We start from the raw sequence: 25143 nt of genomic DNA, 5'->3' as shown, positions 1-25143 counted from the left end.
ATGCCAGGCAAATGCCCTACCTGCTGTGCTATCGCTCCAGCCCCAATCTAGCATTTCTTTACTAAGACAATCCTCTCCTCTGGAGCTGGGTGAGTCAAGGCATGGCTGACAGAAGCCAACTGCCCCGTGCATTGTCTGTGGGACCAAGAGGGTCCTAACACCCAGTAAAGCAAAAGCCCAGTGAACGCCCAGTGCTTTGAGACCCAGCGGGGACAGGCGGGGCAGTGGAGTGAAGCATTTGTAGCCCACCACCTGCGACAGGGCTCAACCCCCCTTGAACACCCAGGAGAGCTCTGGAATCTTTCCCACCAGTTCCTACTGGTGTTCTAAGACCTTTGAGAGTCTGCATTACTTGCCTCCAAACTGAATGTCATGTCACCCAATCCCCAGGTTGTCTTTTTTGGGGGGAGGATGGGGAGTTGTTCTTTCCTGCAAGGTCTGTGTGTGTGTGTATGTGTGTTTTGGGCCACACCCAGCAATGCTCAGGGGTTACTCCTGGCTCTGTACTCAGGAATTACTCCTGGCGGTGCTCAGGGGACCATAGGGGATGCCGGGGATCGAACCCAGGTGGGTCATGTACAAGGCAAACGCCCTACCCACTGTATCATCTTTCCGGCCCCATCCTGCAAAGTGTTTTCTCTAGAAAAGTCTTAGTTTATGGGGAAGGGGGTGAACAATGTGGTTCAATGCTACCCCTCTAGAAGGGCCTTTGAGATGGTATGGTCAGCCAGGTGCTGCTGTCTCTCAGCTGCTTTCATGCTTCTCCTTTCTGACCGAAAACAGTCTAGGTCAAGGAGAACCCACTGCCTGCTTTGTTAAGCTGTCCCGGTGGTCGTGCTCTCTGGGTGCGCCAGACCTTGAGAGGAGAGGGAAGAAGCCCCTGAAGCACCCGGAGTGACAGAGCCTAAGGGGCCCGCCAGGACAGAGCTAGGCCCAATCCCTTCCGTCCATGGCTCGGATCTCGTGGTTCCCGCGGTGCTGCCGCCCTCAACAAAGCTTTGCTTCCCCTGGGCCAGGGAAAGGCCAGCCCCGGGCTGTTCACACTTGGACCCGAGCAACAAGGGTGACTGTGGGGCACAAAGGGGCTTCCAGCAGGCCTGGTACCTGGCAGGAGCAGCTTCCCGGCCGGACGCGAGGGATCTGGATGTCAGTCCCAAGTGTCCCCAGCCCCGTGCGGGAGGACCTACCTCATCGAAGTTGGCTCTTATGACAGTGTCCAGGATTCGCTGACAGTGTGTCCTGTACATCATGATGAAGGTGGAGACCTAAGGGGTGGGGAGGGGTCAACAACAAGGGTGCCCGAGAACACGGAGTCCCGCTCCCCCCGCCCCCCTGGGGTGCTCCTCTCAGGTCTGTAGCTTTCGTCCGGGAGTCCAAACCCCAGAGGCCCCAGGAGTCCCCTTTCTGCCCCTCCTCTAGCTATTCAGCACAATGTGGGGGTGTCAGCCCTTCAGAGCCCCTGGTCTTCACCTCGCCCTCCTCCCATGTGGCTCATTAGCCCGGAGGAGCTGGAAAGGGGACTAGAGCCAAATTCTCCCCCCCAACTCCCCCAGGACTGCAAAGCAGAAACCCAGGCATGTGTGCATGTCCTTCCTTCCTTCCTTCCTTCCTTCCTTCCTTCCTTCCTTCCTTCCTTCCTTCCTTTCTCTCTTCCGTCCTTCCTTCCTTCCTTCCTTCCTTCCTTCCTTCCTTCCTTCATTCCTTCCTTCCTTTCTCTCTTCCTTCCTTCCTTCATTCCTCCCTTTCTTCCTTTTTTCCTCCCTCCCTCCATCCCTCCCTCCCTCCCTCCCTTCCTCCCTTTCTTTCTCCCTTTCTTTTTTCCTCCCTCCCTCCCTCCCTTCCATTTTTCCTTCCTTCCTTCCTTCCCTTCCTTCCTTCCTTCCTTCCTTCCTTCCTTCCTTCCCTTCTGTTCCCTTCCCTCCCTCCTTTATTTCCTTCCCTCCCTCCCTCCCTTCCTTCCCCCCCACCCCCTCCATGCTCAGGGCTTACTTGGCTCTACATGCAGGAATCATTCCTAATGGGCTTGGGGCACCATATGGGGGGCCAGGGATTGAACCCAGTGGCTGCGTGCAAGGCAAGCACCCAGCCTGCTGTCCCATCTCTCCACCCACCCCCACGCCCGACCCTGGGTGCATCTCTAAGAAGCAGTGATTCTGCTACATTCACACCGCCACACCAATGCCACACCAAAGCACCCTGAGATGTTCTCTAGAATCTGTTCAGGAGAATTTCTTCTCCTGCTCCAGCTGGGCAAGACTTTTTGCAGCTATCATTTAGGGAGCTTTTCAAATTTTTTTATTTTAAAGAGCAAATTTGAGGTGGGGGAGTCTGGTTCTTAGTGTCAAGCACTCTGCAGGGAGAGTCTGTCCCAGGGGACAGAGGCAGCTACAGCGAGCACTGCCCTCTTCCCCTTCAGCCCAGGTTCCAACGCACAGCACCTCTGGGTGTTTGGGGTGACTTCTGGCTGGGCTCTGAGAGAAATGAGAGCCCAGCAAAGGTATTGTATTTGCAGGCATTTCCTGCGAGTCCCTGCTTAACTCACTCCAGCTAACCGAGCCCCAACCCTAGCAGATCCCCATCACTTTGTGCAGCTTCTGGCGTCGGCTGGCACCGAGGCCGCCAACTTCACCCTCTGAATGCAAAGAAGTGGTCCCAAAGAGGGGAAGAGGGCCGTCCTCCCGCGTGAGGGGAGGCAGGTGAGTCCGGAGGGAAGCTAGACGGGGAAAGAGGCGCTGCTGGGTTTGCAGGGAAGGAATAAACGGAGTTCCCGAGCCCTCACCGCCCGTGACCTCTCCTGCCAAGCGCTGCAAGAGGTCGGCCCTTCGGTCACAGGTATTGGGCAAGGATGAGCTGTGGTCATTCGCTGAAGTCCACACTTAAGTTCATTTATTTTTATTTTACACTTGCTGTGTTTGCAGTAAGGGTGTGTGTGTGTGTGTGTGTGTGTGTGTTTGAGTGTGTGTATGTGATTATGTGTGTGAGTGTATGTGAGTTATGTGTGTATGTGAGTATGTGTGTGTATGTGAGTGTATGAGTGTGAGTGTGTGAGTGTATATGTGAGGGTGTGTGTGTATGTGAGTATGTGTGCGAGTGTGTGTTTGAGTATCTGTATTGTGTATCTGTGTATATGTGTGTGTGTGAGTGTGAGTGTATGTGTGTGTTTGAGTGTGTGTATGTGAGTCTGTGTGTATTAGTTATGTGTGTGTGAGTGTATGTGTGTGTGAGTGTATGTGTGTGTGAGTGTATGTGTGTGAGTGTGTATGTGAGTGTGTGTATGTATGTGTGTATGTGAGTGTATGAGTGTGAGTGTGCTAGTGTATATGTGAGGGTGTGTGTTTGTGTGTATGTGAGTGTATGTATGTGAGTATGTGTGTGAGTGTGTGTTTGAGTATGTGTATTGAGTGTGTATGTGTGTGTGTGAGTGTATGTGAATATGTGTGTGTATGTGAGTATGTGTGTGAGTGTGTATGTGAGTATGTGTGTGTGAGTGTATGTGAGTGTGTGTATGTGAGGGTGTGTGTTTGTGCGTGTATGAGTGTGTGAGTATGTGTGTGTGTTTGAGTATGTGTATTGAGTGTGTATGTGTGTATATGTGTGAGTGTGTGTGTGAGTGTATGTGAGTGTGTGTGTGTTTGAGTGTGAGCGTGTATGAGTGTATGTGTGTTTGAGTGTATGTGAGTGTATGTGAGTGTATGTGTGTGTGAGTGTGTGTGTGTGTGTGTGTGTGTGTGTGTGTGTGTGTGGTAAGTGGAAGTGAGAGAAGGAATGGGGGGAAGGGGAGAGGAGAGAGGGGTAGGAGAGAACTCAGACCCGGTAACCCTTCGACTCCATCACCTTCTCTTCCGGCAGACTCGCTGGCAGGTTGAGGTCTTTGACATTTGGAAACTCGGGCAGCAGCGTCCCGAGCTTGGAGCGGGGCGAGTAGGCCACCGTCTGTCTGCTCACTTCCTTCTTGCCCGTCTCGCTCACCCAGGCAGCCCCTTTCTTGGAATACATCACATCATAATACTGGGAGCTTTCCTTCACCGCAATGCCATAGTAATGGTACCTGGGCCACAGAGATAGATAATCAGGCACTGTTAGCAGGTGGGGTTGCGGGGGGGTTGCCCAAAGCCAAGGATGCTGAGCCCACCCCACCCCACCCCTCCAGCCCAGGGTCCCAGGAGTTAAGACTTCTGTCAGGCTCCACTTTTCTGGGATCTAGAATTAAGTCAAAGTTCCATGTTGCCAGGCATCAATCAAGCAGGTAAAAATAACCAAAATTGCCTCCTACAGAAAATGTGAAGTCAAATACTTTGCAAAGCAAAAAGGTGGCTGGGAAAAAAATTAAAAAACCCATCTGTACTTTATGTAGCCAAATATGATTCCATAGACACAGTACTTGAGAGCCTCCACCCCCCACCCCCACCATCTGTGGGGACCCCAAATAAGACTGTGTTTACAACTGTTAATGAAACCAACCAAAAATTGGCTGATGTTTTTCTTTGAAAAAAAAAAAAAGGATACTCTTAAGGAACATTAAAGAGATACATTCAGAGCTTCAGTTCACATAGACTAGGGCATAAAAAGTTAGCTTCCGGTTACCTCAAAAAACAGCTCATAGGGGCTAGAGTGATAGCACAGCAGGTAGGGCGTTTGCCTTGCACGCAGCCAACCCGGGTTCGATTCCCAGCATCCCATATGGTCCCCCAAGCACCGCCAGGAGTAATTCCTGAGCTCAGAGCCAGGAGTAACGCCTGAGCATCGCCGGGTGTGACCCCAAAAGCAAAAAAAAAATAATTAAAAAAAACCCAGCTCATAATGGAGATACTTCCAATGAGGACAGGGCCCAAGGGGGCTCCATTTGGATTGATAATTACAATCAAAGGGATGTTTACCTAGAGGCAGACCTTCCAGTGCCTTTTGAGAAAAAACCATCTTACTGAGAGGGGGGTTCCTCCTCACCCTGTACATTGAGAACCTGGAGGTGACCTACCCAAGCCGGGCTCTGTGACTACAAGCATCTCCACTAGACCAGCAGGAAAATACATGCAGGTATAGGGCAGAGTCAGGATCCAGAGGGAAACAGTTTCCCCCAGTCCCACCTCAAATGATGGAGTCAGCATAAGGGCACAAGGCCCCAAGCCTCGGGAGAGAAATAGCCATCACAGGCCCACCAGGAACCCGCTGGGTACCCTTCTGACTTCCAACCCCCATGTAGGAGAAACCGGTCTCTACCATTAAAAATGGGGTGGTTTGCTCATTACTTACCTGCGTGCTAAGTACTTGACACACACTTCCTGATTTAATTTCATACCCCTCCACCCCATTGAGGCTTAGCTAACTCCTGTCCCCTTTTTACAGACCAGGAATCTGAAGCCCAGAGAATTTAAGAACCACCCCAAGGATGGCCCCTGTGAGTAAGAGGCCGAGATGAAACTTTAGAAGGTTTTCACCAACTCAGCCGAGGACGCTCAGCCCCCAGCACTGGTGAGAGTCGCCTATAAAACATCTTGACGCGCCAGTCCCCTGGGCTCCAGGCCACAGAGACCCTGAGTTAAGTCTGGAGTTAGGTTCCTGCCAACGTGTGACAATGGGAATCCAAGTCTAATCAAAACCGTCACATCTTCACTGCGCTTCCTCCACTCATGGAGACGAGGCGGCCAGTAGCCACCCTGGGGAGGGGAGCCCGGAGCCTCCCACCAACTTCCCTCCTCCTGATACCATTCTGTGATATTGGTGCTCAGCGGGCTCAGCGGGCATCTCGTGTCTATCTGAATGCCTCCTGGCACGAAGAACTCAGACCCTCCGAAGGTGGCCCAGTTCATCTTTGGTCCGTCTAGTTATCAGTTATCAGAGAGTTCTTCTTTTGTGTTGAGCTGATATCTATCTTCTGGACCTTCTACTTCCCAACTGTCATAACTGCCTCTCCCTCTGAAAGGCTCTCCCGGGAGGGGGAGGGGATGGGTTCCGGTAGTTCCAGAAGCCTCCTGCAGGTGGGGAGGGCAGTTATGAGCCACCCTGCCCCCCACCTTAACTAGACAAAGCTCCCCTGGATGGATCATTTCCTTGAGTCCAAGTGAGAATGAGCTTCAGCTAAGGCCGCTGCTGGCCACAGGGAGCATTTGGCTGAGTTCATCGCTAACTAGCATATCCACTGCCACTGACTGGGCCCATTCCTGTTCTATAGGGCACATCCACGCGCTCTCCAGAGACACTCCCTCCAACTGATCCTGGCAAGGAATTTCCCACTCCCCCCTTGTAAGGCCAAGTGACTGAGGCTGGGGAGTTGGGTATGGGGGGCTAGGGAGAAATGAGAACTTCCCATGATGGGGGAGAGGGTGAAACTGACTATACCCGGACTTTTAAGAAGACACCACCCCATTCTGCCAATCTCTAGGCTAACAAAAATCAAAACCAAAACAAGCAAATAGCAAAGACTATTTAGGTTCTAGTACATAGAAGGGAGGAGATTTGCGCTGCATTATTGTAGGATGGAAAATGTTTCCCTTCTCTGTTCCACTCCCTGTCTTTCTATTTCTACTCTTCTTAGTAATGGGAACCAATGTTTCAGAGACTGTGACTCTTTGAAGACCTCTAAGCTGGAGGAGGAAACCAATCAATTTTTATTTACTCAACTTCCTTTCTTTTATTTCCCCCACTGCGAGGTGAATCAAACCCAGGATCTCGCACATATAAACGATCACCCCCCCCCCCGACCCTTTGTCCAACATTCTGCCGGCCATCCATTCATCTGTCCAAGCAGCACATTGAATTGGCCGTTGGGCACTAAGCACTGGGCTGACCAACAGACACATGAGGAAGATTCTGGCTTTTGTACTCTCAGGGATCCTTGTACCAAGGCTCAATCGCCATTGTCAAACCAATACCAGAACTTCTTAGTACAAAAGTGTGACTCCCTTGGGAAAGCCCTAGGTACTTATTCCCAAATCTCCTGTACTCGAAGATTTTTCTCTTGGCAATTGCCTCGAGAGCTTCTGACATACATATACACACAAGTGAGTCTACATTTGGGGGGAATTTGACTAAGACTTTTTTCTTTTCAGGTTTGATAATTCTTTTTTTTTCTTTCTTTTTTAACCTAACTTGGTTGCAAAGTCACACCCATATCCCTCAGGATGGTGATGACAGGCCACCTGGGAGGGGGTGCTTTGGAAACCCCCCCTGGACACAAGTCTCGGTGACTTTTGGGAAGCTGCGATGGTAATGGATAAATCAGTAGGCATTGCCCTGTTGAAGAGTTTCACCCCACTACTTAATGAGGCCCCCTTGGAGCACAGCCATATCTATGTTGGTGTATCAAAGGTTTGGAGGATTCTGCCATCAGGGAACCCATCCACCTCAGACTGAGGTCACCAGCCCCTTTGCAAGGGACGCTTATGAATGTCCAACAATGTCTGAATCCTTCTCCCCCCCTCCCCATACTAAATCACTTGAGTTTAGAAAAATGCAGCTTTGATGGCAGCCTGAGCCCTTGAGGCAGAGACCCCGCACCCCTCGCTCATACCCACCCACCCACCCACCCACCCACCCACCCATCTCTTCCACAGACCGCCCCAACCAGGCCTCCCCTCTGGGTTTCCCAGGAACAACTCTCTTCACCATCAGTGAGTGACCTCTGCCCGGGCTCACACGGGCAGAGTTGTGGGGCTCTGTCCAGCAGATTTGCTGGAGTCTAGGAGCCGCTGGGTCCCAGCAGTGTTTAGAGACCACACAAAGCTGGGGCTCAAATTCAGGCCTTTCTCACATGCACTTGGGTCACCTTCTTAGGCCCCCCTTCTACTTCAGGACCCCCCCCCCTTCTTCCCCATCTGTATTTCTGCTCTCACACTCCGAGACTTTGCATCTGCATTTGATATGCCAAGTGCAGCAGATGACAGGGAGGCAGTCAACCTGCCATGACCTGAGTCTTCCCCCCAATCTCTCACTCGGCAAGGGTCAGGGCGGGCTCTCTGGCCCACTGGATGCCTGCAGAAAGTTTCCAGTCAAGACACCCAAGTGAGCTGCGGATGGTTCCTGGAGGCCTCAAGGGGCATCTTTCACTGCTGCCCACATCTAGGACCCCCCAAAGCCTCAGGTCCTGGTGCAGGACTGGCGGGCTCTGGGCTGGTGCCAAGCCTTTCTCTCTCTCGGAGAGGGCACCCAGCCGTCCACAGCTGCTCCTCTGTGCTTCTCTATGCTCCTCCAGTCACACTTCTTTCCCGCAAGGCTGGGGTGCAGGGTACCACAGAACGGGCGAGCTGGGCGCTTACTTGGACTGTCCACGGGTGCCAAGCCTTCTGGTGGTTAGCTGAGGAAACTGCTGCCTTATGATCTGCAAGTCAACACAAGAATCGGTTACCCGTCGGAGAAAGTGGGGTGACACGCAGCACCCGAGGCAGGGAGGTAGACCCAAATCCTGGGGGGGGGGTAGGGCAGCATCCATGTGAGTGGGGACTCTGGGGGGCTCTGGAGCCTGGAGGTCACTTCCCCCACCCCACCCCACCCCCGGCAGCTCCGTGTGCTATTCACCCAGCTCACAGTGTAGGGAGATTGCCAGTACTGGCCTCTCCCTTGTTTGAAGCCTTCCAGAAGCTTCTAGAGCCCCGGAACAAAAGCCTCAGCCTACAGCCGCAGCCCCTCAGTGAGGATTTTTTCCTGTTCCCAAGACACTTCTGGGCTTCCTCCTCATGGGGCACCCTTGGCCCACACTGAGGCTGAACCCAGACCTTCCCAAGAGGGGCGCCTTGTCCTCCAGCCTGGGTGGGGGGGGCCCTGGGCCAAGGCTACTGTCTGCTCTGAGGACCCCGACCAGCCCACATGGCCCTGCTATCTGATCTTCCTCACGTGGTCCCTCACGTGGCCCCTCACGTGGCATCTCACATGGCATGTATATCCACCTTGTTGGCTCTCCTGAGTCTTCCCTTCAGGGAAGCCTGAGGCTCCCGTTCAATCCAGATTGACCCCCCAAAGCCCGTTCTTGCCCTGGAGTGGGGCTCTTGCCCTCCTGATGCACCCTAGGCAAGTGACCTGGCCAGGAGACCTTCTGCCAGGGTGGAAACCCAGCCCCAGAGCCTCAGGCCCAGCACTGAAGAGAAGGGGGTGCCTGCACCAGCACTGGGGACTGCTCTAGGCAATTCATTGAACCTTCCCATGACTCCGTTTCCTCATTTGTGAAATTGGATTAAAAAAACCCTACCCTACACAATTCTTTGGTTTTGTTTTGGGGGCCACATCTGTCTGTGCTCCGGGAGTACTCCTGGCTCTGTACTCAGGGATCACTCCTGGGAGACTCAGGGGACCATATGGGATGTTGGGGATTGAACCCAGGTTGGCCACATGCAAGGGAACCGCCCTACCTGCTGCTGTACTATCTCCCCCCGCCTCCACCCCACAATTCTTAAGCAAATAATTTGAAACGTGGGGGGGGGGGTTGCACTTAGCACCCTTTCAGGTGGTTCAGTGTTAGGGCCCAGTCATGCCATGCAGCCCAACAGGTGCTGGGGACCACCAGGATGACCCCAGCAGTGTTGGGGCAGGAGGGGGTGGATGTGGTTCCAGGGATTGAACTTGGAGCCTCTCTCCTACAAAGTAGGAGCTCCAACCCACTGTGGGGATTTCCTCTGAAGGCCGACCTCGTGCTTTCCCTCTAGTCCAGGCTGCGTGGCTGGAGAGGGAGAGCCCACGGGCTGTCCACCATGGAAGGGTGCTGTTTGGCTGGTTTCCCACTGCCAGGAAGGAGCAGTGTCCCTGGGTCCAGTGCGCCCCTGGATCCTGCGATCCGCCCATCCGCACCGAACGTCCCTCTCATCCGTTTGCTTGTGCCTCTACACACATGCTCACGCCTTGCCGGCATCTGATTCTGCGCAGATGTTTCCCTTCCTGCTCTGCCCGGGAAGGCTCAGAAGTCTGTGTGCGGCTTCCCTGCCCCACATGGATGATGATGATGATGATGATGGGCCGTGGTGAACCAGCATCCACCCAAGGCAGAGGCAGATGCCGTGGAGGGAGCCCGAGCTCAGGGGTGGGGAGTGAGACGCTGGTTCACGTCTATATTGGGTGGACCTGTGCATTTCCGGGGTGCAGAATGGATGCACTGTTTCCTCTGTTCAGTGTGGTACCACCACACTGGCTACAAGATCTCATGAGGGTACAGGACAGACCACTTTGAGGGGTACGCAGGGAGAACCCTCAAAGGACTAACCTACACGGGAGAGCCCCAGTTTTGCTCCCCAGCACCATGGGGTCCACTTAAGCACTGTTAGGGAGCTCCCTACCCCATCCCACAAAACAAACAAACAAAACCCAGCGCTTTTGGAAACAAAAAGAACCTCTGAAAGTGGCCTTCAAATTGGTTTGCAATTTGGTGCGGGTCGACAGAAATTCATTTGCCAGAAAGTCAATGCAGCTGCCACATTACCCAGAAGCAGCTGGAAACCACGGCTCTGAAATACTGTCTCCAAAATGATGCTGAACCCACAAGGTTTGGACTCCCAGAACTCTTCAGGGGGACAGTTTTTTTCTTTCGGGGAAAGCATGAACATAGCCCTCCACTACCACAAATTCTGCAGTCGAGTTTCCCACATTTGGGGAAATTGCAGGGGTCAACACATCCAGAGTACAATGGATAGATAAGCCTCGCCCTGGGAAAACCACCTTCATGTTCATGGTATCTCCCCAGGCAGTTAAGTATCAGGGGTACTCTTACAAGTGCCATAGTCTTGCTTAACTTGGATCTGAGCTAGAAATTGAGGATGTAAGCTGTTGTTCACTCTGCTATGTCCTCCCCAACCCTCCTCATCCTCCAAACAGTGGCAACCCGGAAGTCTTCAGGGTTATACCAGGGCTGACGGGGATGGGGGGTGCACACAGTCTGTCAGCCTCACGCTGAGGCCACCCCAAGGGCAAGGGGGCTCCTGGCTGTGGCCACACCTTTTATCCTTGGCCACGCACACCTGCCAGGCTCTGAGCGCTTTTTGGGTTTCAAGGCCAAGATCTGAAGCAGCTGTCCACAAAGGTAGGCCACAGAGGAGGCATCTGGATGCCAGGAGAGGGTGAGAAGGAAATGAGAAAAGCATTACAGAGAAACACTTCACATTAGTTCGCAGTGAGTTGTAACTTGGGGTCTGATTTTCCCGTCCACCCAGGCCAAGAGAACACAGGAATGTTACTAGTGGGACCAGAGCGATAGTACAGCAGGTAGGGTATTTGCCTTGTGTGTGACTGACCCGGGTTTGATCCCATAGGGTCACCCCGTGCCCACCAGGAGTGATCCCCGAGCACAGAGGCAGGCAAAAGCCTTGAGCACCACCTCCAGATATGGTACCAACACACACACAAAAACACAAACCCAAACACGCACACACACACACACACACAAAAGCAAGCAAAAAAAGAATGTCATGGGAGTCACATTATTCATAAGATAAACATACACCAGGTTTAGGGAAAGCAGAGATTACTCTCTATTTCTGGCCTATTGTGACTTTGGACCTGACTCTCTCAGGCACCAACTTTAACTCCCTACTACTCGCAGACATTTGAAGAACGTTCCACTGACAGAGATCTGGGTGTGGAGTGTGAGACGGTGAAGGATGCGGCTAGTATCTGGTTTGGGTTTTTTTTTTTTTTAATTTTATTTGTTTTGAATTTTTGTTTGTTTGTGGGCCACTAGCTGTGTTCAGGGCTTACTCCTGACAGGGTTCAGGGATCATATGTGGTGCCAGGCATAGGACCCGGAGTTGACCATGAGCAAGGCTAGGGCCTTAATCCACCCTACAATCCCTCCAGTGCCTAGTGTCCTTTTTAAGTAAACCCTTCCACAAGGCAGTTTTAAATTTATTAAGAAACACAGACTCTTCATGCGCTGTGATCTCTTTGGTTCAAGGAAAGAATCTAAAAATAACAAACATCTTGGGGCTGGAGCCATAGCACAGTGGGTAGGGCGTTTGCCTTGCACATGGCCAACCCGGGTTCGATTCCCAGCATCCCATATGGTACCCTGAGCACCGCCAGGGGTAATTCCTGAGAGCAGAGCCAGGAGTAACCCCTGTGTATCGCTGGGTATGACCCAAAAAGAAAAAAAAAATCAAACATGTAGGACTTGTTTGTTTTGGGGCCACACCCAGTGGCGTTCAGGGCTTATTTGAGGTTCTAAGTTTAGGGATACTCCTGGTGGGGATTGGGAGACTAGACATGGTGCTGGGGATAGAACCTGGGTCAGATGCATGCAAGGCAAGCACCCTAACCACTGTACTGTCTTTCTGGCCCAGAACTCGAGCTCCTGAAAATGAAAATACAAAAGCAACATAAATAGTCAATGATAGGGAACTGACTAAAAGATTGTAGGCATATTCAATAAAGCATCACCAGCATTAAAAATGATGTGAAAAACATTGCCGTGACAAAAATAAAACATTATGACCAAATGTTAAATTACTGCACAACATAAATTACAACATAATTGGTAACTAAATCATTCTGGGGCAACACTGGGGTCATAATTTATGTTTGTACACAGAGGTCATGGAAAGGGAATGTGAAACAATAAAAATGCTGTTTGTTAGAGTAGTGAGATTGTGCTTACCACAAAAAAATTTATGTACAGCATTTATGTACGAAATTAATCTTTTTTGTCGGTGTGAATGCAAAGGATTATCCCACTAGAAATGTTCAGTTATGACAAGCGAAGTTCAAGATCACGGAGAATATTCACCAAAAGTCTACTGAAGTAGTTAGAGTGGAGGTTTCTTTTCCTTTTTCAACTTTTTCTTTGAAAAAAAAAACAACAACAGTAAGACACTCTATCCCCTGCCAATAATATGTAGAGGAAGAGCTGGGAGAAGCCATGTGTTGGTGGGTATTTCTGAGATCCGTTAAGAGCCTGGGTGAAGGTTTGACACGGTCCTGGTGTTTATCCCAATGCTGCCCCATGACAGGGTAAGGAGTGAGCAGTGCCTGGCCTTGGCTGTGATCATGGGAGTCCCAGATTCTGCCATGGAAGCTAGGCAGTCCACGGGGCTTGCATCCACCTTGCCGGTATGTATCAGTACCCCTTTGCAGCCCACCCGCCTGCCTGTGAGCTAAGTGCTGAGACATGGTGCTGCGGGGTCCCTGCGTCCTGGGGCATAGGGGTGCCAGGGCTAGAACCCAGTGAGTGCCTTTACCCCTCAGCTGTCTCCAGGCCCCCATCCACTGGTGCTCAGTGGGCTGTGTGGGACACATGCTGTCTCACTGTCTCCGTGGCAAGACCCGCCACTGACGTACCCACCACGAGAGCAGAAGACACGGGATTCGGTGGTGGTGGTTTGGGGGGGAGGGGTCCCCTTGTACCCACCACATGCTGGCCATTCTGCTCAGGGCATCTGGAGCTCCGCTCTTCTCCCCATTCCCCCCATGGCCCCTGCCCACCACCATGACCACCTCGCACCTGACCCCAGCCTCATCCTCCCCATGGACGGCCCCTGCGGCAGTCACGCTGACCCTGCCGGCAGGGTCTTTCTGGAAACCAAAAGGCCAAGTTCATCTCCTTGTTGAGGACGCTGGGGCCAGGGCAGAGATGAAGCTTGAAACACTGCGCATGGCCTTGGCTTGTGACAGACCCATGTTTGATCCTCGCCACTATGTCTCTGAATGCCACTGGGTGCTTCGCCCCTCTCCTGAGCACAGAGCCTGGACTTGCCTCTGAGCACTGCTGGGTAGAGTCCCCCCTTCACCACCCCCCCAAAAAAGCAACAAACAGAACAGTGAGGCCTGCCCCCCAAGCCCTGGGTGATGGACTCAACCACGCCTTTCCGTGCCCCCCAGCCCGAGCTGGGTCTGCGAGTCCCCCCACATCGCTCCTTCTGCCCAGAACGCTGAATTCACACTGTCCCCATCCCTGCACCCCTAAGGAGCTCTCCCCTTCCTCCGAGTCTCACCCCATCCCCAGATGTCCCACAGCTGCTATAAATACCTGGGCTCCCAGGTCCTGGTGGGACTGGGCTTGCCCGGGTTCAAGGCCTGGTTTAGACACGCCCCCTCCCCACTGCTTCACGGGGGGCTCAACGAGGCACTCCAACCAGACAAGCGACAAGCCTAGTGCTAGTTCCTCAGCACAGGAGGTAAACTGAGGCCACGTATCTCACCAGAGGCAGAGCAGCTGGCTTGCCCATAGCCACACTATTGCCTCTGAGAACCCGGGGGTCCCCGAGCCCCCCAAGATTCCCCTTTCCTTCTACCAACAGCAGCCTCTCGTCCATTTGCAGCACTTCCCTGCCCTGCTATGCCAGACGCATTAGGCACTTCCTTTCGGGCAGTTCCTGCCCTCAGCAGTATCTGAGGCCTCACCTCCACACGAGCTGGGGAAAGAGGGTGTGGTGGCCGGGGAAGGTTGCTGAAAGGTTGGTGACAGGCAGCCAGCGTCCCCCCTCCTATTAAACCAACCTGCACCAGGGAAAGAGAGAGAGGTGCCGGCCATAGAAGCAGGCAGGGGTGGGGGTGGCAGGGAGGGGTGGGAGGGAAACTTGGGATACTGATGCTGGGAAATTACCCTGGTGGAGGGACAGGTGTTAAAACGACTGAACCCCAAGCACAAGCAGCTTTGTAAGGGTCTATCTCTCATGGTGATGAAAGAAAGAAGGAAGGAAAGAAATAAAGAAAGAAAGAGGAAGGAGGGAAGGAAGGAAGGAAGGAAGGAGAAAGAAAGAAAGAAAGAAAGAAAGAAAGAAAGAAAGAAAGAAAGAGGAAGGGGAGAGAGAGAGAAAGAAAGAAAGAAAGAAAGAAAGAAAGAAAGAAAGAAAGAAAGAAAGGAAGAAAGAAAGAAAGAAAGGAGAAAGAAAGAAAGAAAAGAGGAAGGAAGGAAGGAAGGAAGGAAGGAAGGAAGGAAGGAAGGAAGGAAGGAAGGAAAGAAATCAACCTGAAACCCTAGAAGATGGAAATCTGGCAACTGAACATTTCTGCTTCAGGAAAACCCCAAGGGATAATCCATGGGATAAGGGACTTGCCTTGCCCTGCCCACGGCCAAGCCAGGTTTGATCCCTAGAACTGCATCTGGTCCCCTGAGGCCCACCAGGAGTGATCTCTGAGCACAGAGCCAGGAGCAAGCCAGGAGCAAGCACTGCCAGGCATGGCACCCAACCCAAAAGGCAGAAGATCACTGTATTAAAAAAGCATCTGCCAGTGTTTCAACCAAGTCAGGGGCCTGGGAGAGAGCCTGATGTTGGAGCACAGTCTCGGCTTAAGAGCTCTTCCTTGTCATCACATCAGGCACCCCCCACACCAGCTCCCAGTCAGCCAGTCCCTGAGGATCGGCCCTGCCTTCATCCCAGGCCCCCATCTCTCCATGTTCCCGGGCTCCAGCCCCAGGCCATGGCTCTGGCCTTGATTTTCCAGAACTCAGAACTCACTCCCCAGGCCCCATGACAGTCTAACATCTGCTGAGACTTCCGGGCTTAGCATGAATCTTACTTCTCCCCAGAAGCCCTCCAGGGCTGCATGCGTGGTGTCAGCATGGTGTCCGTGGAGTCCGGAGCCTGTGCCACTGTCACCATCTGTCATGCCTCCCCGTGCCTGGCATGCAGCCGCTCCCATCGACGCTAACTACTGAACCTCTGCTATGGGCCAAACTCCTCGCAAGACACGAAGAAGATGCCACCGTCACCACTGAGCAAAACACAACCAGTGAAACACAATCAAGCAGCTTCTGGTGGGCGCCGGACAAGGGACGAAGTCACTGGCCTCTGACCTCAGCTGGGAGCTAGGGGGTGCTGAGGGAGAGCAACAGGGTCAGGTAGGGAACGGGGCTGTCCTTTCCCAGAAGGTGCTGAGGACTCTGTGGTTCATGGCATCTGAGTGGCCTCTTGGAGGGAGAGAATCGACCTGGAGCATAGCTGGGGGGCAGGAGGGCTGAGCAGAGAGGCGAGAGCAGTCAGCTGGCCAGCCGGGTTTGGGGGGTAGGTGGGGGACCGGCAGTGCCAGGTAGCAGGAGCTGGGGCTGCTCTGGGGAAGCCGCTGTTGCCAGGAGGCCAGCAGGGGTGAATGGAGAGTCGTTTGCCAGGTCTCGGGCAGTCAACACACTCTGAGACAGCCAGGCTGACTCTAGGCCTTTCAGCCCGGAGTTGGGGGCAAGACTCGACTTCCCTTTCCAACGGGTCCCTTTGGCTGTGGGAGGGGAATAAGGAGCACCAGTGGGCTGCAGGGAGAACGGGCGCCCATGGAGGAAATGGGTGGGCTCATGCCCTGCTCTGTGGGGTGGGTTGGGGCGGAAGCATGAGTGCTGTCCCAACCCCGTGTCCCCCTGAGACCGGTGCCAGGGTGGTGCTGAGCTCAGTCGTGCTGCGAGCCTGGAGCTCCTTATGTTCCTCGTGCTATTCTGTAGTGGGGCATTTTTTTTTTATCTATCTATCTATCTATCTATCTATCTATCTATCTATCTATCTATGTATCTATGTATCTATGTATCTATCTATCTATCTATCTATCTTTCTATCTTTCTTTCTTTCTTTTTCTTTTGGGTTTTTTTTTTTTTTTTTTTTGCTTTTTGGGTCACACTCAGCGATGCTCAGGGATTACTCCTGGCTCATGCACTCAGGAATTACTTCTGGAGGTGCTTGAGGGACCATGTAGGATGTTGGACTCGAACCTGGGTCGGCGCGTGCAAGGCAAACGCCCTCCCTGCTGTACTATGGCTCCAGCCCTGGAATTTTTATTTTTAAGTTTGAAGGTGCTTTCCCCTTCCCAATAGTTTTTCAAGGGTAGAGCTGTTGATTTAATTTTATTTTTTCTTTTATGGAGCCAGAGATTGAACACGGGGCCATGTACACAAGAAGCAAGGGTCCACCTCTGAGCTGGGATCCAACACAGGAATGACTCGGGATGTGTGTGTGTGTGTGTGTGTGTGTGTGTGTGTGTTGGGGGCTTTGAGCATCACACACATATCTAGTGATGCTCAGGGCTTCCTTCCTGCAAGCCTCAAGAAGACCTAAAGGTTCTCCAACCACCATGGCCCAGGTGCTTCCTGCGAGGCACAGAAGCCTAACACATGCTCCCCTGTCCTGTCCCTTTGTTGCTTCTCTGGCTGGGGTGATTGAGCGAGAGGTGGGGTGGGAGGGGCAGGGGGTAGAGGGGAAGGAGGGGAGAGTCGCACACACTTCGTTGTGGAGCACTCGTGGGGGTCTCGGTGTTGCTCCCCTGGTGTGTGCTGGAGGCCCCTGCTCTGAGGTGGCACCAGGGGTCTCAGATGGCCGAGCTGCAGGGACTGTGTCCAGTGCATGCGGGTGGCACTGGGGATCGAACTCAAGGCCTTGTGCTTGCAAGGAAGGTGCTTTTAAACCCTGAGTCTTGGGGTTGGAGGGATAGTACAGCGGGTCGGGCACTTGCCTTGTATGCAGCCAAGCTGGTTCGACTCCCAGTCTCTCATATGATCCCCTGAGCAGTGCTAGAAGTGATACCTGAGCACAGAGCCAGAAGGAAGCCCTGAGCATCACTAGATATATGTGTGATGCTCAAGTCCCCCAACACACACACACACACACACACACACACACACACACACACACACCGAGTCATTCCCCCGACTCTGCCACCCTCAGCCTCTTAAAAAAATGTACTAAATCCAAAGACTGAAAAGGAGCTTTCTCTCTTTTTTCCCTTGGAGCACCAAGTGTCTTGGAAGATCTGATAATGCAGATGCACTGGCCCAGCTCAACACGCGGGCCAGCTGAAGAGGGCAGGAGCGGGGAGTGAGTGTCCAGCCGGGCCCCTGGGCTTCAGCAGTCCCAAGGCCAGGAGGAGGGTGGCTTGGGTTGGTCGCCTGGCAGGAGAGGGGTGACCAGCTGCCAGGGAGGGTCCCCCTCTGCCAATCTCTGTGTCCCCCCGTCTGGCCTCCTGTGTCCTCCTTAATCCCTTCCCAGGCAGCTGGAGGCCCTGTGCGTGGCCCCTCATTCCTGCCAGGGCTGGGGGCTCCCCAGGACTCCACAGCTGTGCAGCTGGAGTCTTTCTTCCGTTGGGGAGGAAAAAAAAAACACACCAAACTTTTGATCTAAAAGAATACTTGGTGGCCAAATCCTCTCATCCTCCTCCCCCAAATAGAAGAAAGTCATTTCCAATAAGGAACTCAGAGGAGAGGAAATGTCCAAGGCGGGGGCCTCGGGGGTGCGGTGACCATGTTTTGCCCAGAGAAGGAAGCTCAACCGCCCCCCCGCCCCCAGGTTAGAGGAGGGCGAGGACCGCCAGGGAGGGCGTGGGTCTCCTCCTCCTCCCAGCACACACATTATTTCTGGGAAGAAGGGGGGGGGGCGGGCTGCTCTTCCCTATTCAAACGTTTCTTCTTCGGGGTTGCAGATCACAAACGGTCTTCGTTGCCTTTCACCCAGTAACTGCCCGGTCCCAGCTTCCCCAAGTCCAACCCCTCCGAGAGGAGTTTTTGCCTCTTGAAACTCCTGGGTCGGCCGGCCGGGCCCGGCTGCTTTTCATTCCCGGACAGAGCCCGGGGACCGGCTGAGCAGCACTTTTGTGGCGGGTGCGAGGGGGAGCCGGGCGGCTGCATAAATGAGCAGACGGGCAGGCAGCCCCTTTGTGTGGGCTCAATGAAGCCTGCTTAAAGAACGCCACACGCTGTTCCAGCCACTGATCTAACATTCCGCAACATCCCGGCTTCCAAATTCCCTTTAATGACTGAGAAGCGCTTCCCCCCCCCACCACCACATCACCCCGACTCTCCCTTTCAGCCCGGGAAGGCAGGACGCAGGAGTGGAGGGGGGCTTTGTGGAGTGGGGGGTTTCTGGCCCACTCTCCTGGAGGGTGGCGGGCGGGACTGTTCCAGTCCTTTCTTTAGGGCCCCGGGAACCAGAGGTGATCCCTTCTCTGCCCAGGCAGCTTCTCCCAAACCATACTCTCTCCTCCCTCCCAGTTGGACATCAGCCTGCGGCTGACCCTGAAATCATTTGGAGGGTGCATTTTGGGGAGCACTGCTCAGTGCCGCTCTGGACCAGCAGTAATGGTCTGGGGGGTGTCACCAGGGCCCCTGTGGGGGTGAGGGGTTGGGAAAGAAGTTCTGGGATTCAACTCTTGGGGTCTCATGGATGCTAGGCCTGCATTCTAGCCCTCTGAGCTCTCTCTCTAGGCTGCATTTTTTTTTTTAAAGAGAAACATGAGTGGAGCCAGAGAAATAGGACAGTGGTTAAGGGCTGACCTGGGATTCAATTCCTGGTATTCCATATGGTCCCCTGAGCCCCAGCAGGAGTAAGCCCTGTGCACCGTTGGTTAGGGCTCAAAAAAAAAAAAAACCAACAAACAACAACAACAACAAAACCCACAGGTGAGTGATTGGACCACCTGAGGTCAAATCTTGGCTTGATTTATTTTAAGCCAAAGTCCCTCATATGGTCTGCTCGAGACCCTGCCCTCTTCTTGAAGATGAGGAAGAGGAGTTGGCCTGCACTGGATGAGACGTGGACACGAGGCACCACCCACCATGAACAGTCCCAGGGAGTTTGCAGGAACCCAATTCCTGAATGAGAACCAGGGTAATCCAAGGTGGCCCGACCCAAACTGGCTCCGCTTGTGCCGTGTCCCATGTGAGTCCAGCATCAGCACCTGGCTTCATGGCCACCCTCAGTGTTTAGGGAAGGAGCTGCAGTCGGGATGGGCAGGCTTTGGGGCTTTGGTGGGTCTGACAGTTTCAGTCCTTGCCTAGTAAGCAAAGACCTGCCACTGACCAGAGCTGGCTCCTGGGAAGCTGAGGGTCAGGGTTCCACGGGGTCCTTCTACACTTGGAGCGTGGCAGATGGTCATGCAGACTCATGCATCAGGGACACACAGCCGGAAAGTTACCCAGTCAGGGTCCCTTGGGTTCACTGCACAAGTCACTTGGGACCAGGGGTGGGAGGGAGAAGTGCCTTTTTGTATGAGTTTGTTTTTTTGGAGGGGGGGCACACCTAGCTGTGCTCAAGGCTTACTCCTGACTCTGCGTTTAGAGATCACTCCTGGCTGGGGTTCAGGGGAATATTTGGGGGGTGGGGGACAGAGATTGAACCCAGGTCAGCAGCATGCGAGGGAAGCGCCCTACCTGCTGTTCTACCTCTCAGGTCCCAAGAAGTGCTTTGTAAAAGGCAAAAAGTGAGAGTAGCGGTTCAATGACAAATGCTGTTTTAGAACCATTTGATGCAGAAATGATGCAGGAGTCTCGGACTCTCGCTGGAAACACGCATTTCTTTCTTTTTAACAGAAGAGAAATGATTTGGGAGCCAGGGTGACTAAAGGAACTTCTAATTGCTGGAAGTTTAAGTTTAAACATGGAAAATCTACTTTCTTTTCTTCTCTCTCCTCTGTCTCCTCTCTCCTCTCTTTTTCACTCCTCTCCCTCTCTCTCCTCTCTGCTCTCTCTTCTCCTCTCTCTCTCCTCTCTCTCTCTCTCTTTCTTTCTCTCTCTCTCTCTCCTCTCTCTTTCTCCAATCAACAGTGCTCGGGGATCTTGTCAGCAGCTCCATGTTCTGCGGGATTTCTCCCAGGCATCCTCAGGAGACCCTGCAGTGCCAGGGATCAAACTCGGGGCAGGGGGCTCCTTCAGGGACAGCACATGCTCCAGCCCTTGAAGCCATCTCCCTGGAGCAACCTAATTTCTTTTAAGACCATAAGCCTCACCCCCTCCTTCAGGTGGTCTGGGGAAGGGCTGGGAAGCACCCAACCCTCAGTGATTCTATCTAGAAGTGGGGGCTGGCCCGAGTACTTGGATAATGCTGCTGTAACTCTACCTCATCAGCAACTCTTTGGGCGGGGCGGGGGTGTCTACCCAGGAGGGCTCAGGGGAGCCCAGGAGATACTCCCCCTGGTGCTACTCGACCCAGCTCTGTGGGCCTGACAGCCCAGTGCTCAGCTCAGCTGTGCTGGGAGCCATCAGGGCCACCCCCAGTGGGGGTCTGGGAGTCACACGGTGGGAGGGGGAGCACAATCAGGGTCTAAGTAGAAACAAGGGCCAGGAGGATTGGTTTACAGTTGGAAGCCTGCCTTAAGTGCTGGGGGAGGAGGCAGTTGGGATGGAGAAGGGACCACTATGGCAATGATAGTTGGAAATGACCATTCTGGATAAGGACTGCATGCTGAAAACAGGTAAAGGAACAAATATGATGGCCTCTCAGTATTTGTATAGCAAAGCACAGTGCCTAAAAGGATGGAGAGAAAGAGAGGGGGAGGAAAGAGAGAGAGAGAGAGAGAGAGAGAGAGAGAGAGAGAGAGAGAGAGAGAGAGAGAGTGGGGAGGGAGAAGGGCCTGTCATAGACAGACTGGGGACAGGGTGGCAGGAGGGATACCGGGAACATTGGTGCTGGGGAATGAACACTGGTGGAGGGATGAGTATTGGAACACTGTATGTCTGAAACCTGACTATGAACAGCTTTGTAACTGTGTATCTCAGTGATTCAATAAAAAGAAAAGAAAAAAGAAAGTTCCAATCTAAAGCATACCAAGTGTACTTTCAAGCCCGCTGTACTGTCTCCCCAACCCCTTGGCAATTATTATTTTTTTAATACCACACACTGGGGCTGAGAGGATAGAGAAGGCTACAGGTTCTACTGAATATTCCATGATAGAAATGCCAAAAAAAAAAAATAAAACAAAACACTAAGACTTCACTTCTGCTGCAGTGAGATGCAAATCAGGCCTGGGGGTGGAGGGAGGGTTCGAGAGGCTACAGGGAACCCGGGAACCCATAGCTTATAGCGGGGAGCCATCGACAGCTGAGGGGTTTTCAAATACCCCTGTGAACCCAGCCTGGTCCCTCGGCTGACTGGAGGAGGGGGTCACATGTGTGACTGTGACACAGTCAGTCATCACACACCAATTCAGCTAGAAGGAGGTGAGTTACATAAGACATGGGGTAAGTCAGAAATGGAAAGATTCTGAAGACAGTAATAAGAGAGGGTGAGGGTGGTGATGGCATTGTGTATGTGTGTGATGAGAATTTTTAGAACAATTGTTCTCGTAATTGTTCAGAAGGAAGAGCAGCTAGGTTGAAACATGCTATATTCGTGATGACATGTTAAGAAGTAATGAAAAGCATGAACCGTTGCTGTGGCAAACGGAAGTGCCAACCATAGCTCACTGGACTGGAGTTCACACCGGCCAGCCACAGCCCTTTGAACAACCATTCTGCAGAAGGCGGCCAACACTGCCCACTTCACAGATGAGAGGATTGAGGCTCAGAGCTGCTGGGAAATCGCCTGAGCTCTCACAGGTGGTAAGTGGTGGTAACAGGATTCAAACCCGGACTGTCTTGTTCTGGTGTCTGTGCACGCGTGTCACAAAAGAGGTGGGAAACATATGATAAGGAATCTGGGGTGGGGGGGGCAGAGCAAGGGAGTCTGGGGGTGTGTATACGCATCTGAATAGTTTGCATCAACTCTGCCTCTTCCCTAGGGAACGTGTGATTATGGGTAGTTTGGGCTAGGGGAGGCTTGTCCTTGGGCATTGGGTTCCTTCCTTCCAGTCATCCAGGCTTGAGAGATCCCAGGTATGTCTTGGAGCTCTGGGCTTCAAGTATCACCAATACCAGAGGCCAGGAGAGATTCCTCTCTCCTCCGGGGGTACACTGGCAGTGCTGAGGGGCTACTCCTGGCTAAGCCCAGGGGGATCACTTTGGGCAGGGTTCAGGGCACCATCTGCCATGTTGGGGAAAGAACTGGGGTTAGCCTTGTACAAGGCAAGCACCTTAACCCTGTACTTTCCAGCGCCCCCAGATTCCACACGCCCAACCAGCTGTTCTACCTCTCCAGCCTTTTAATATAAATTCCTTTATTATTAGTTTGTGGGTGGATTTTTTTTAAATCCCTATTCTAATCTTTGTATCTGGGTTACACCCCGCCCTGAGCTCACTCCCAGGGGTGCATGGGGGACATGCAGTGAGTGGCAGGGATCAAACCCATGCCTCACACACATGCACTCAGCCCACCGACCCACCTCCCCAGCACTTATAAATCCATTTTCAATACCTACAGACCTGGAGGCCATGCAAAAATTTCTCAGGTGACAAGAGCCCCTGAGAGAAAAAAGTTTAAGAGGCACTTGCTTAGAGAAGATGTGATGATTTTGTAGATAAATTCTTAGAGCATTAGCACAGCGGGTAGGGCGTTTGCCTTGCACACGGCCAATCCAGATTTGATTCCTCCCCCCTCTCGGAGAGTCTGAAAAGCTACCGAGAGTATCCCGCCCGCATGGCAGAGCCTGGCAAGCTACCCATGATATATTCAATATGCCAAAAACAGTAACAAGTCTCACAATTTGTTGTGAGACGTTACTGGTGCCCACTCAAGCAAATCGATGAATAACAAGAGGACAGTGCTCAAGCAAATTCTTAGATATGGCTATTATGTCATAACTAGTCAATTTGCTGTGATATATATTTGTAATCAATCATATGCTATAACATAGACTAGTTCAACTGTATTAAGAAAAAGGAGAAAAGAACAGGGCCACTTTGAGCCACAGTCAATGTTTTCTTCCCTTGGCTTTCCTAATTGCCCCCTTAATAGGAGAGAGATGATGACTCACTGGTAAAATGAGTGATAACATGCAAGAGTCCTGGGGTTGATCCCTGGCACCTTGATGAAACCCACCCCACCCCCCAAGAAAATCCCTCAGAAGCTCTGTCCTGCTTTACCCCTGGAGTACCCTGAGAGGAATTATCGCCCACGCAAGGACCAGGATGCGGGCACGGGGATGTGGGAAGTGACTCAGCCTAGAGCACCTCTCTGTGTTCTGAACCAGACCGGGCCAGTGAGGAGCTTCAGCAGTTCCGGGAGCCTTGGTGCCCAGAGGGCTGGGTCACTGCAGGTCTTCCTGGCAGCAAAGGCCAGCTACCATCACCATCGGAACCGGCTGCCAGCTTGGGGGTGGGTGGGTCGAGGGAGGCTACGGAAGACCCAGGCAGGGGCCACCGGGAGCCCCCTTGCTGGGCTCTGTTTCACTCAAACCCACTCAGACAGCTGGAGAGACCAGTGCTGAGCTGGTTCCGTTTATTTCTTTCTTCTTTTTGGTCCTGAATGCTGAGCAGAGGCATCGGGGCCTCAGAGACTGCGTGAAAAGCTCCACAGGTGCACCCTGAAGTCGGGACAGCTCTGCTCAGAGGCTGCCAATGGTGACAAGGGTTAACTGAACAACTAACTGCTCCTACTCCCTCTGCCCCCAAGAATCACAAACAGCACCCCCCAGAGATTCCTGAGTACCACCAGGAACCCACGAAGTTCCAGTACCCACCCTCAGGCCTGTGCACCGGAGTTCAGCTCTGGAGGGACCCCCTGAGCCTTTGAGCACTGCTTGGGAGACCATCCCTCCAGAACCCCGCCCATAATTTATACCCCCAATATTCCTGATTTGAGTCCATACATCAAACTCTCTCCTCTCATGAGCTTCTTTCTCCTCGCTGAAGTTTTTTTCACGCATCGGGGAACCATACCAGCATACCAGGCCCACTGGCTTCACCTGCAGTTTCTCACCAGTTTACTCCACCCTCGGGGGCACAAAAGAGATGGAAGTGTCAGAAAAGGGTCAGTTTAGAAGCCTCGAGGAGTCCCTTATCAGCTCCCAGATGGATTCCCCTCCAGAAATGGGAAGATGCTCTGCGGAGAGCATCCCTGAGGGCCATGAAGCCCATTTCTCCAAAGGGAAAAGGTTTTGCCGTGAAGCCAGCAGAGAAACCCGATTGCACATCTGGGCTCTGGAGATAGGCTGTGTGTGTGTGTGTGTGTGTGTGTGTGTGTGTGTGTGAGTCCCTCCCTCCTCCCCCAGGGAGCCCCCTCTGTGTCGGGGAGAGGAAGTAGGAGCAGGAATGCCTGGGATCGGGGCGCCCTGGCAGCTGTCAGTGGCACTGGAACATTTCCTCCCACCCACACACATCCTCACAAGTCCCTGTGCAACAAGAAGCCTAAAGAACGTCTTGACGGAGAACCCCAGCTCTCCTGGACACTTGGCCCTTGTGCAGTTTTGGCCCTGTCCATGGGATGTGGGAAGAAACCCTTCCCCCTGTTAGGGTGCTAAGAACTCTAGGCTCTCCTTCACTCCCTTCACCCATCCCGGTTTAGGTGCTGGGTCCCACCCCTCGGTGCCATTACAGCCACGGTTCTGAATCCTTCAGACAAACAGTGACTCACCAGCCTGAATTGTGCAAGGCTGGACAGAAAACTCACCTGCTTG

At 52.9% G+C, this 25143-nt stretch overlaps 1 protein-coding gene and 1 non-coding gene across 3 annotated transcripts in view; both read right to left on the bottom strand.

Moving 5' to 3' along the window:
• Positions 1 to 25143, bottom strand: part of RFX4 (regulatory factor X4) — a 152814-nt gene that overhangs the window by 67994 nt on the left and 59677 nt on the right. For both annotated transcript variants that reach the window (XM_056118722.1, XM_056118721.1), the window contains exons 5-7: positions 8253 to 8314; positions 3835 to 4048; positions 1188 to 1265 (exon numbers count right to left, since the gene is read on the bottom strand). In XM_056118722.1, coding sequence (XP_055974697.1) covers positions 1188 to 1265; positions 3835 to 4048; positions 8253 to 8314 — 354 coding nt within the window. The remainder of the gene's footprint in view (positions 1 to 1187; positions 1266 to 3834; positions 4049 to 8252; positions 8315 to 25143) is intronic.
• Positions 10507 to 10672, bottom strand: LOC130029490 (U1 spliceosomal RNA). The gene has a single exon (XR_008793357.1). It is a non-coding gene; the product is annotated as a U1 spliceosomal RNA (small nuclear RNA).

Source organism: Sorex fumeus, unplaced genomic scaffold (assembly GCF_029834395.1).
Source record: "Sorex fumeus unplaced genomic scaffold, SorFum_2.1 ptg000003l, whole genome shotgun sequence".
Lineage (NCBI taxonomy): Eukaryota > Metazoa > Chordata > Mammalia > Eulipotyphla > Soricidae > Sorex > Sorex fumeus.
This window is presented reverse-complemented; position numbering and strand designations above follow the sequence as displayed.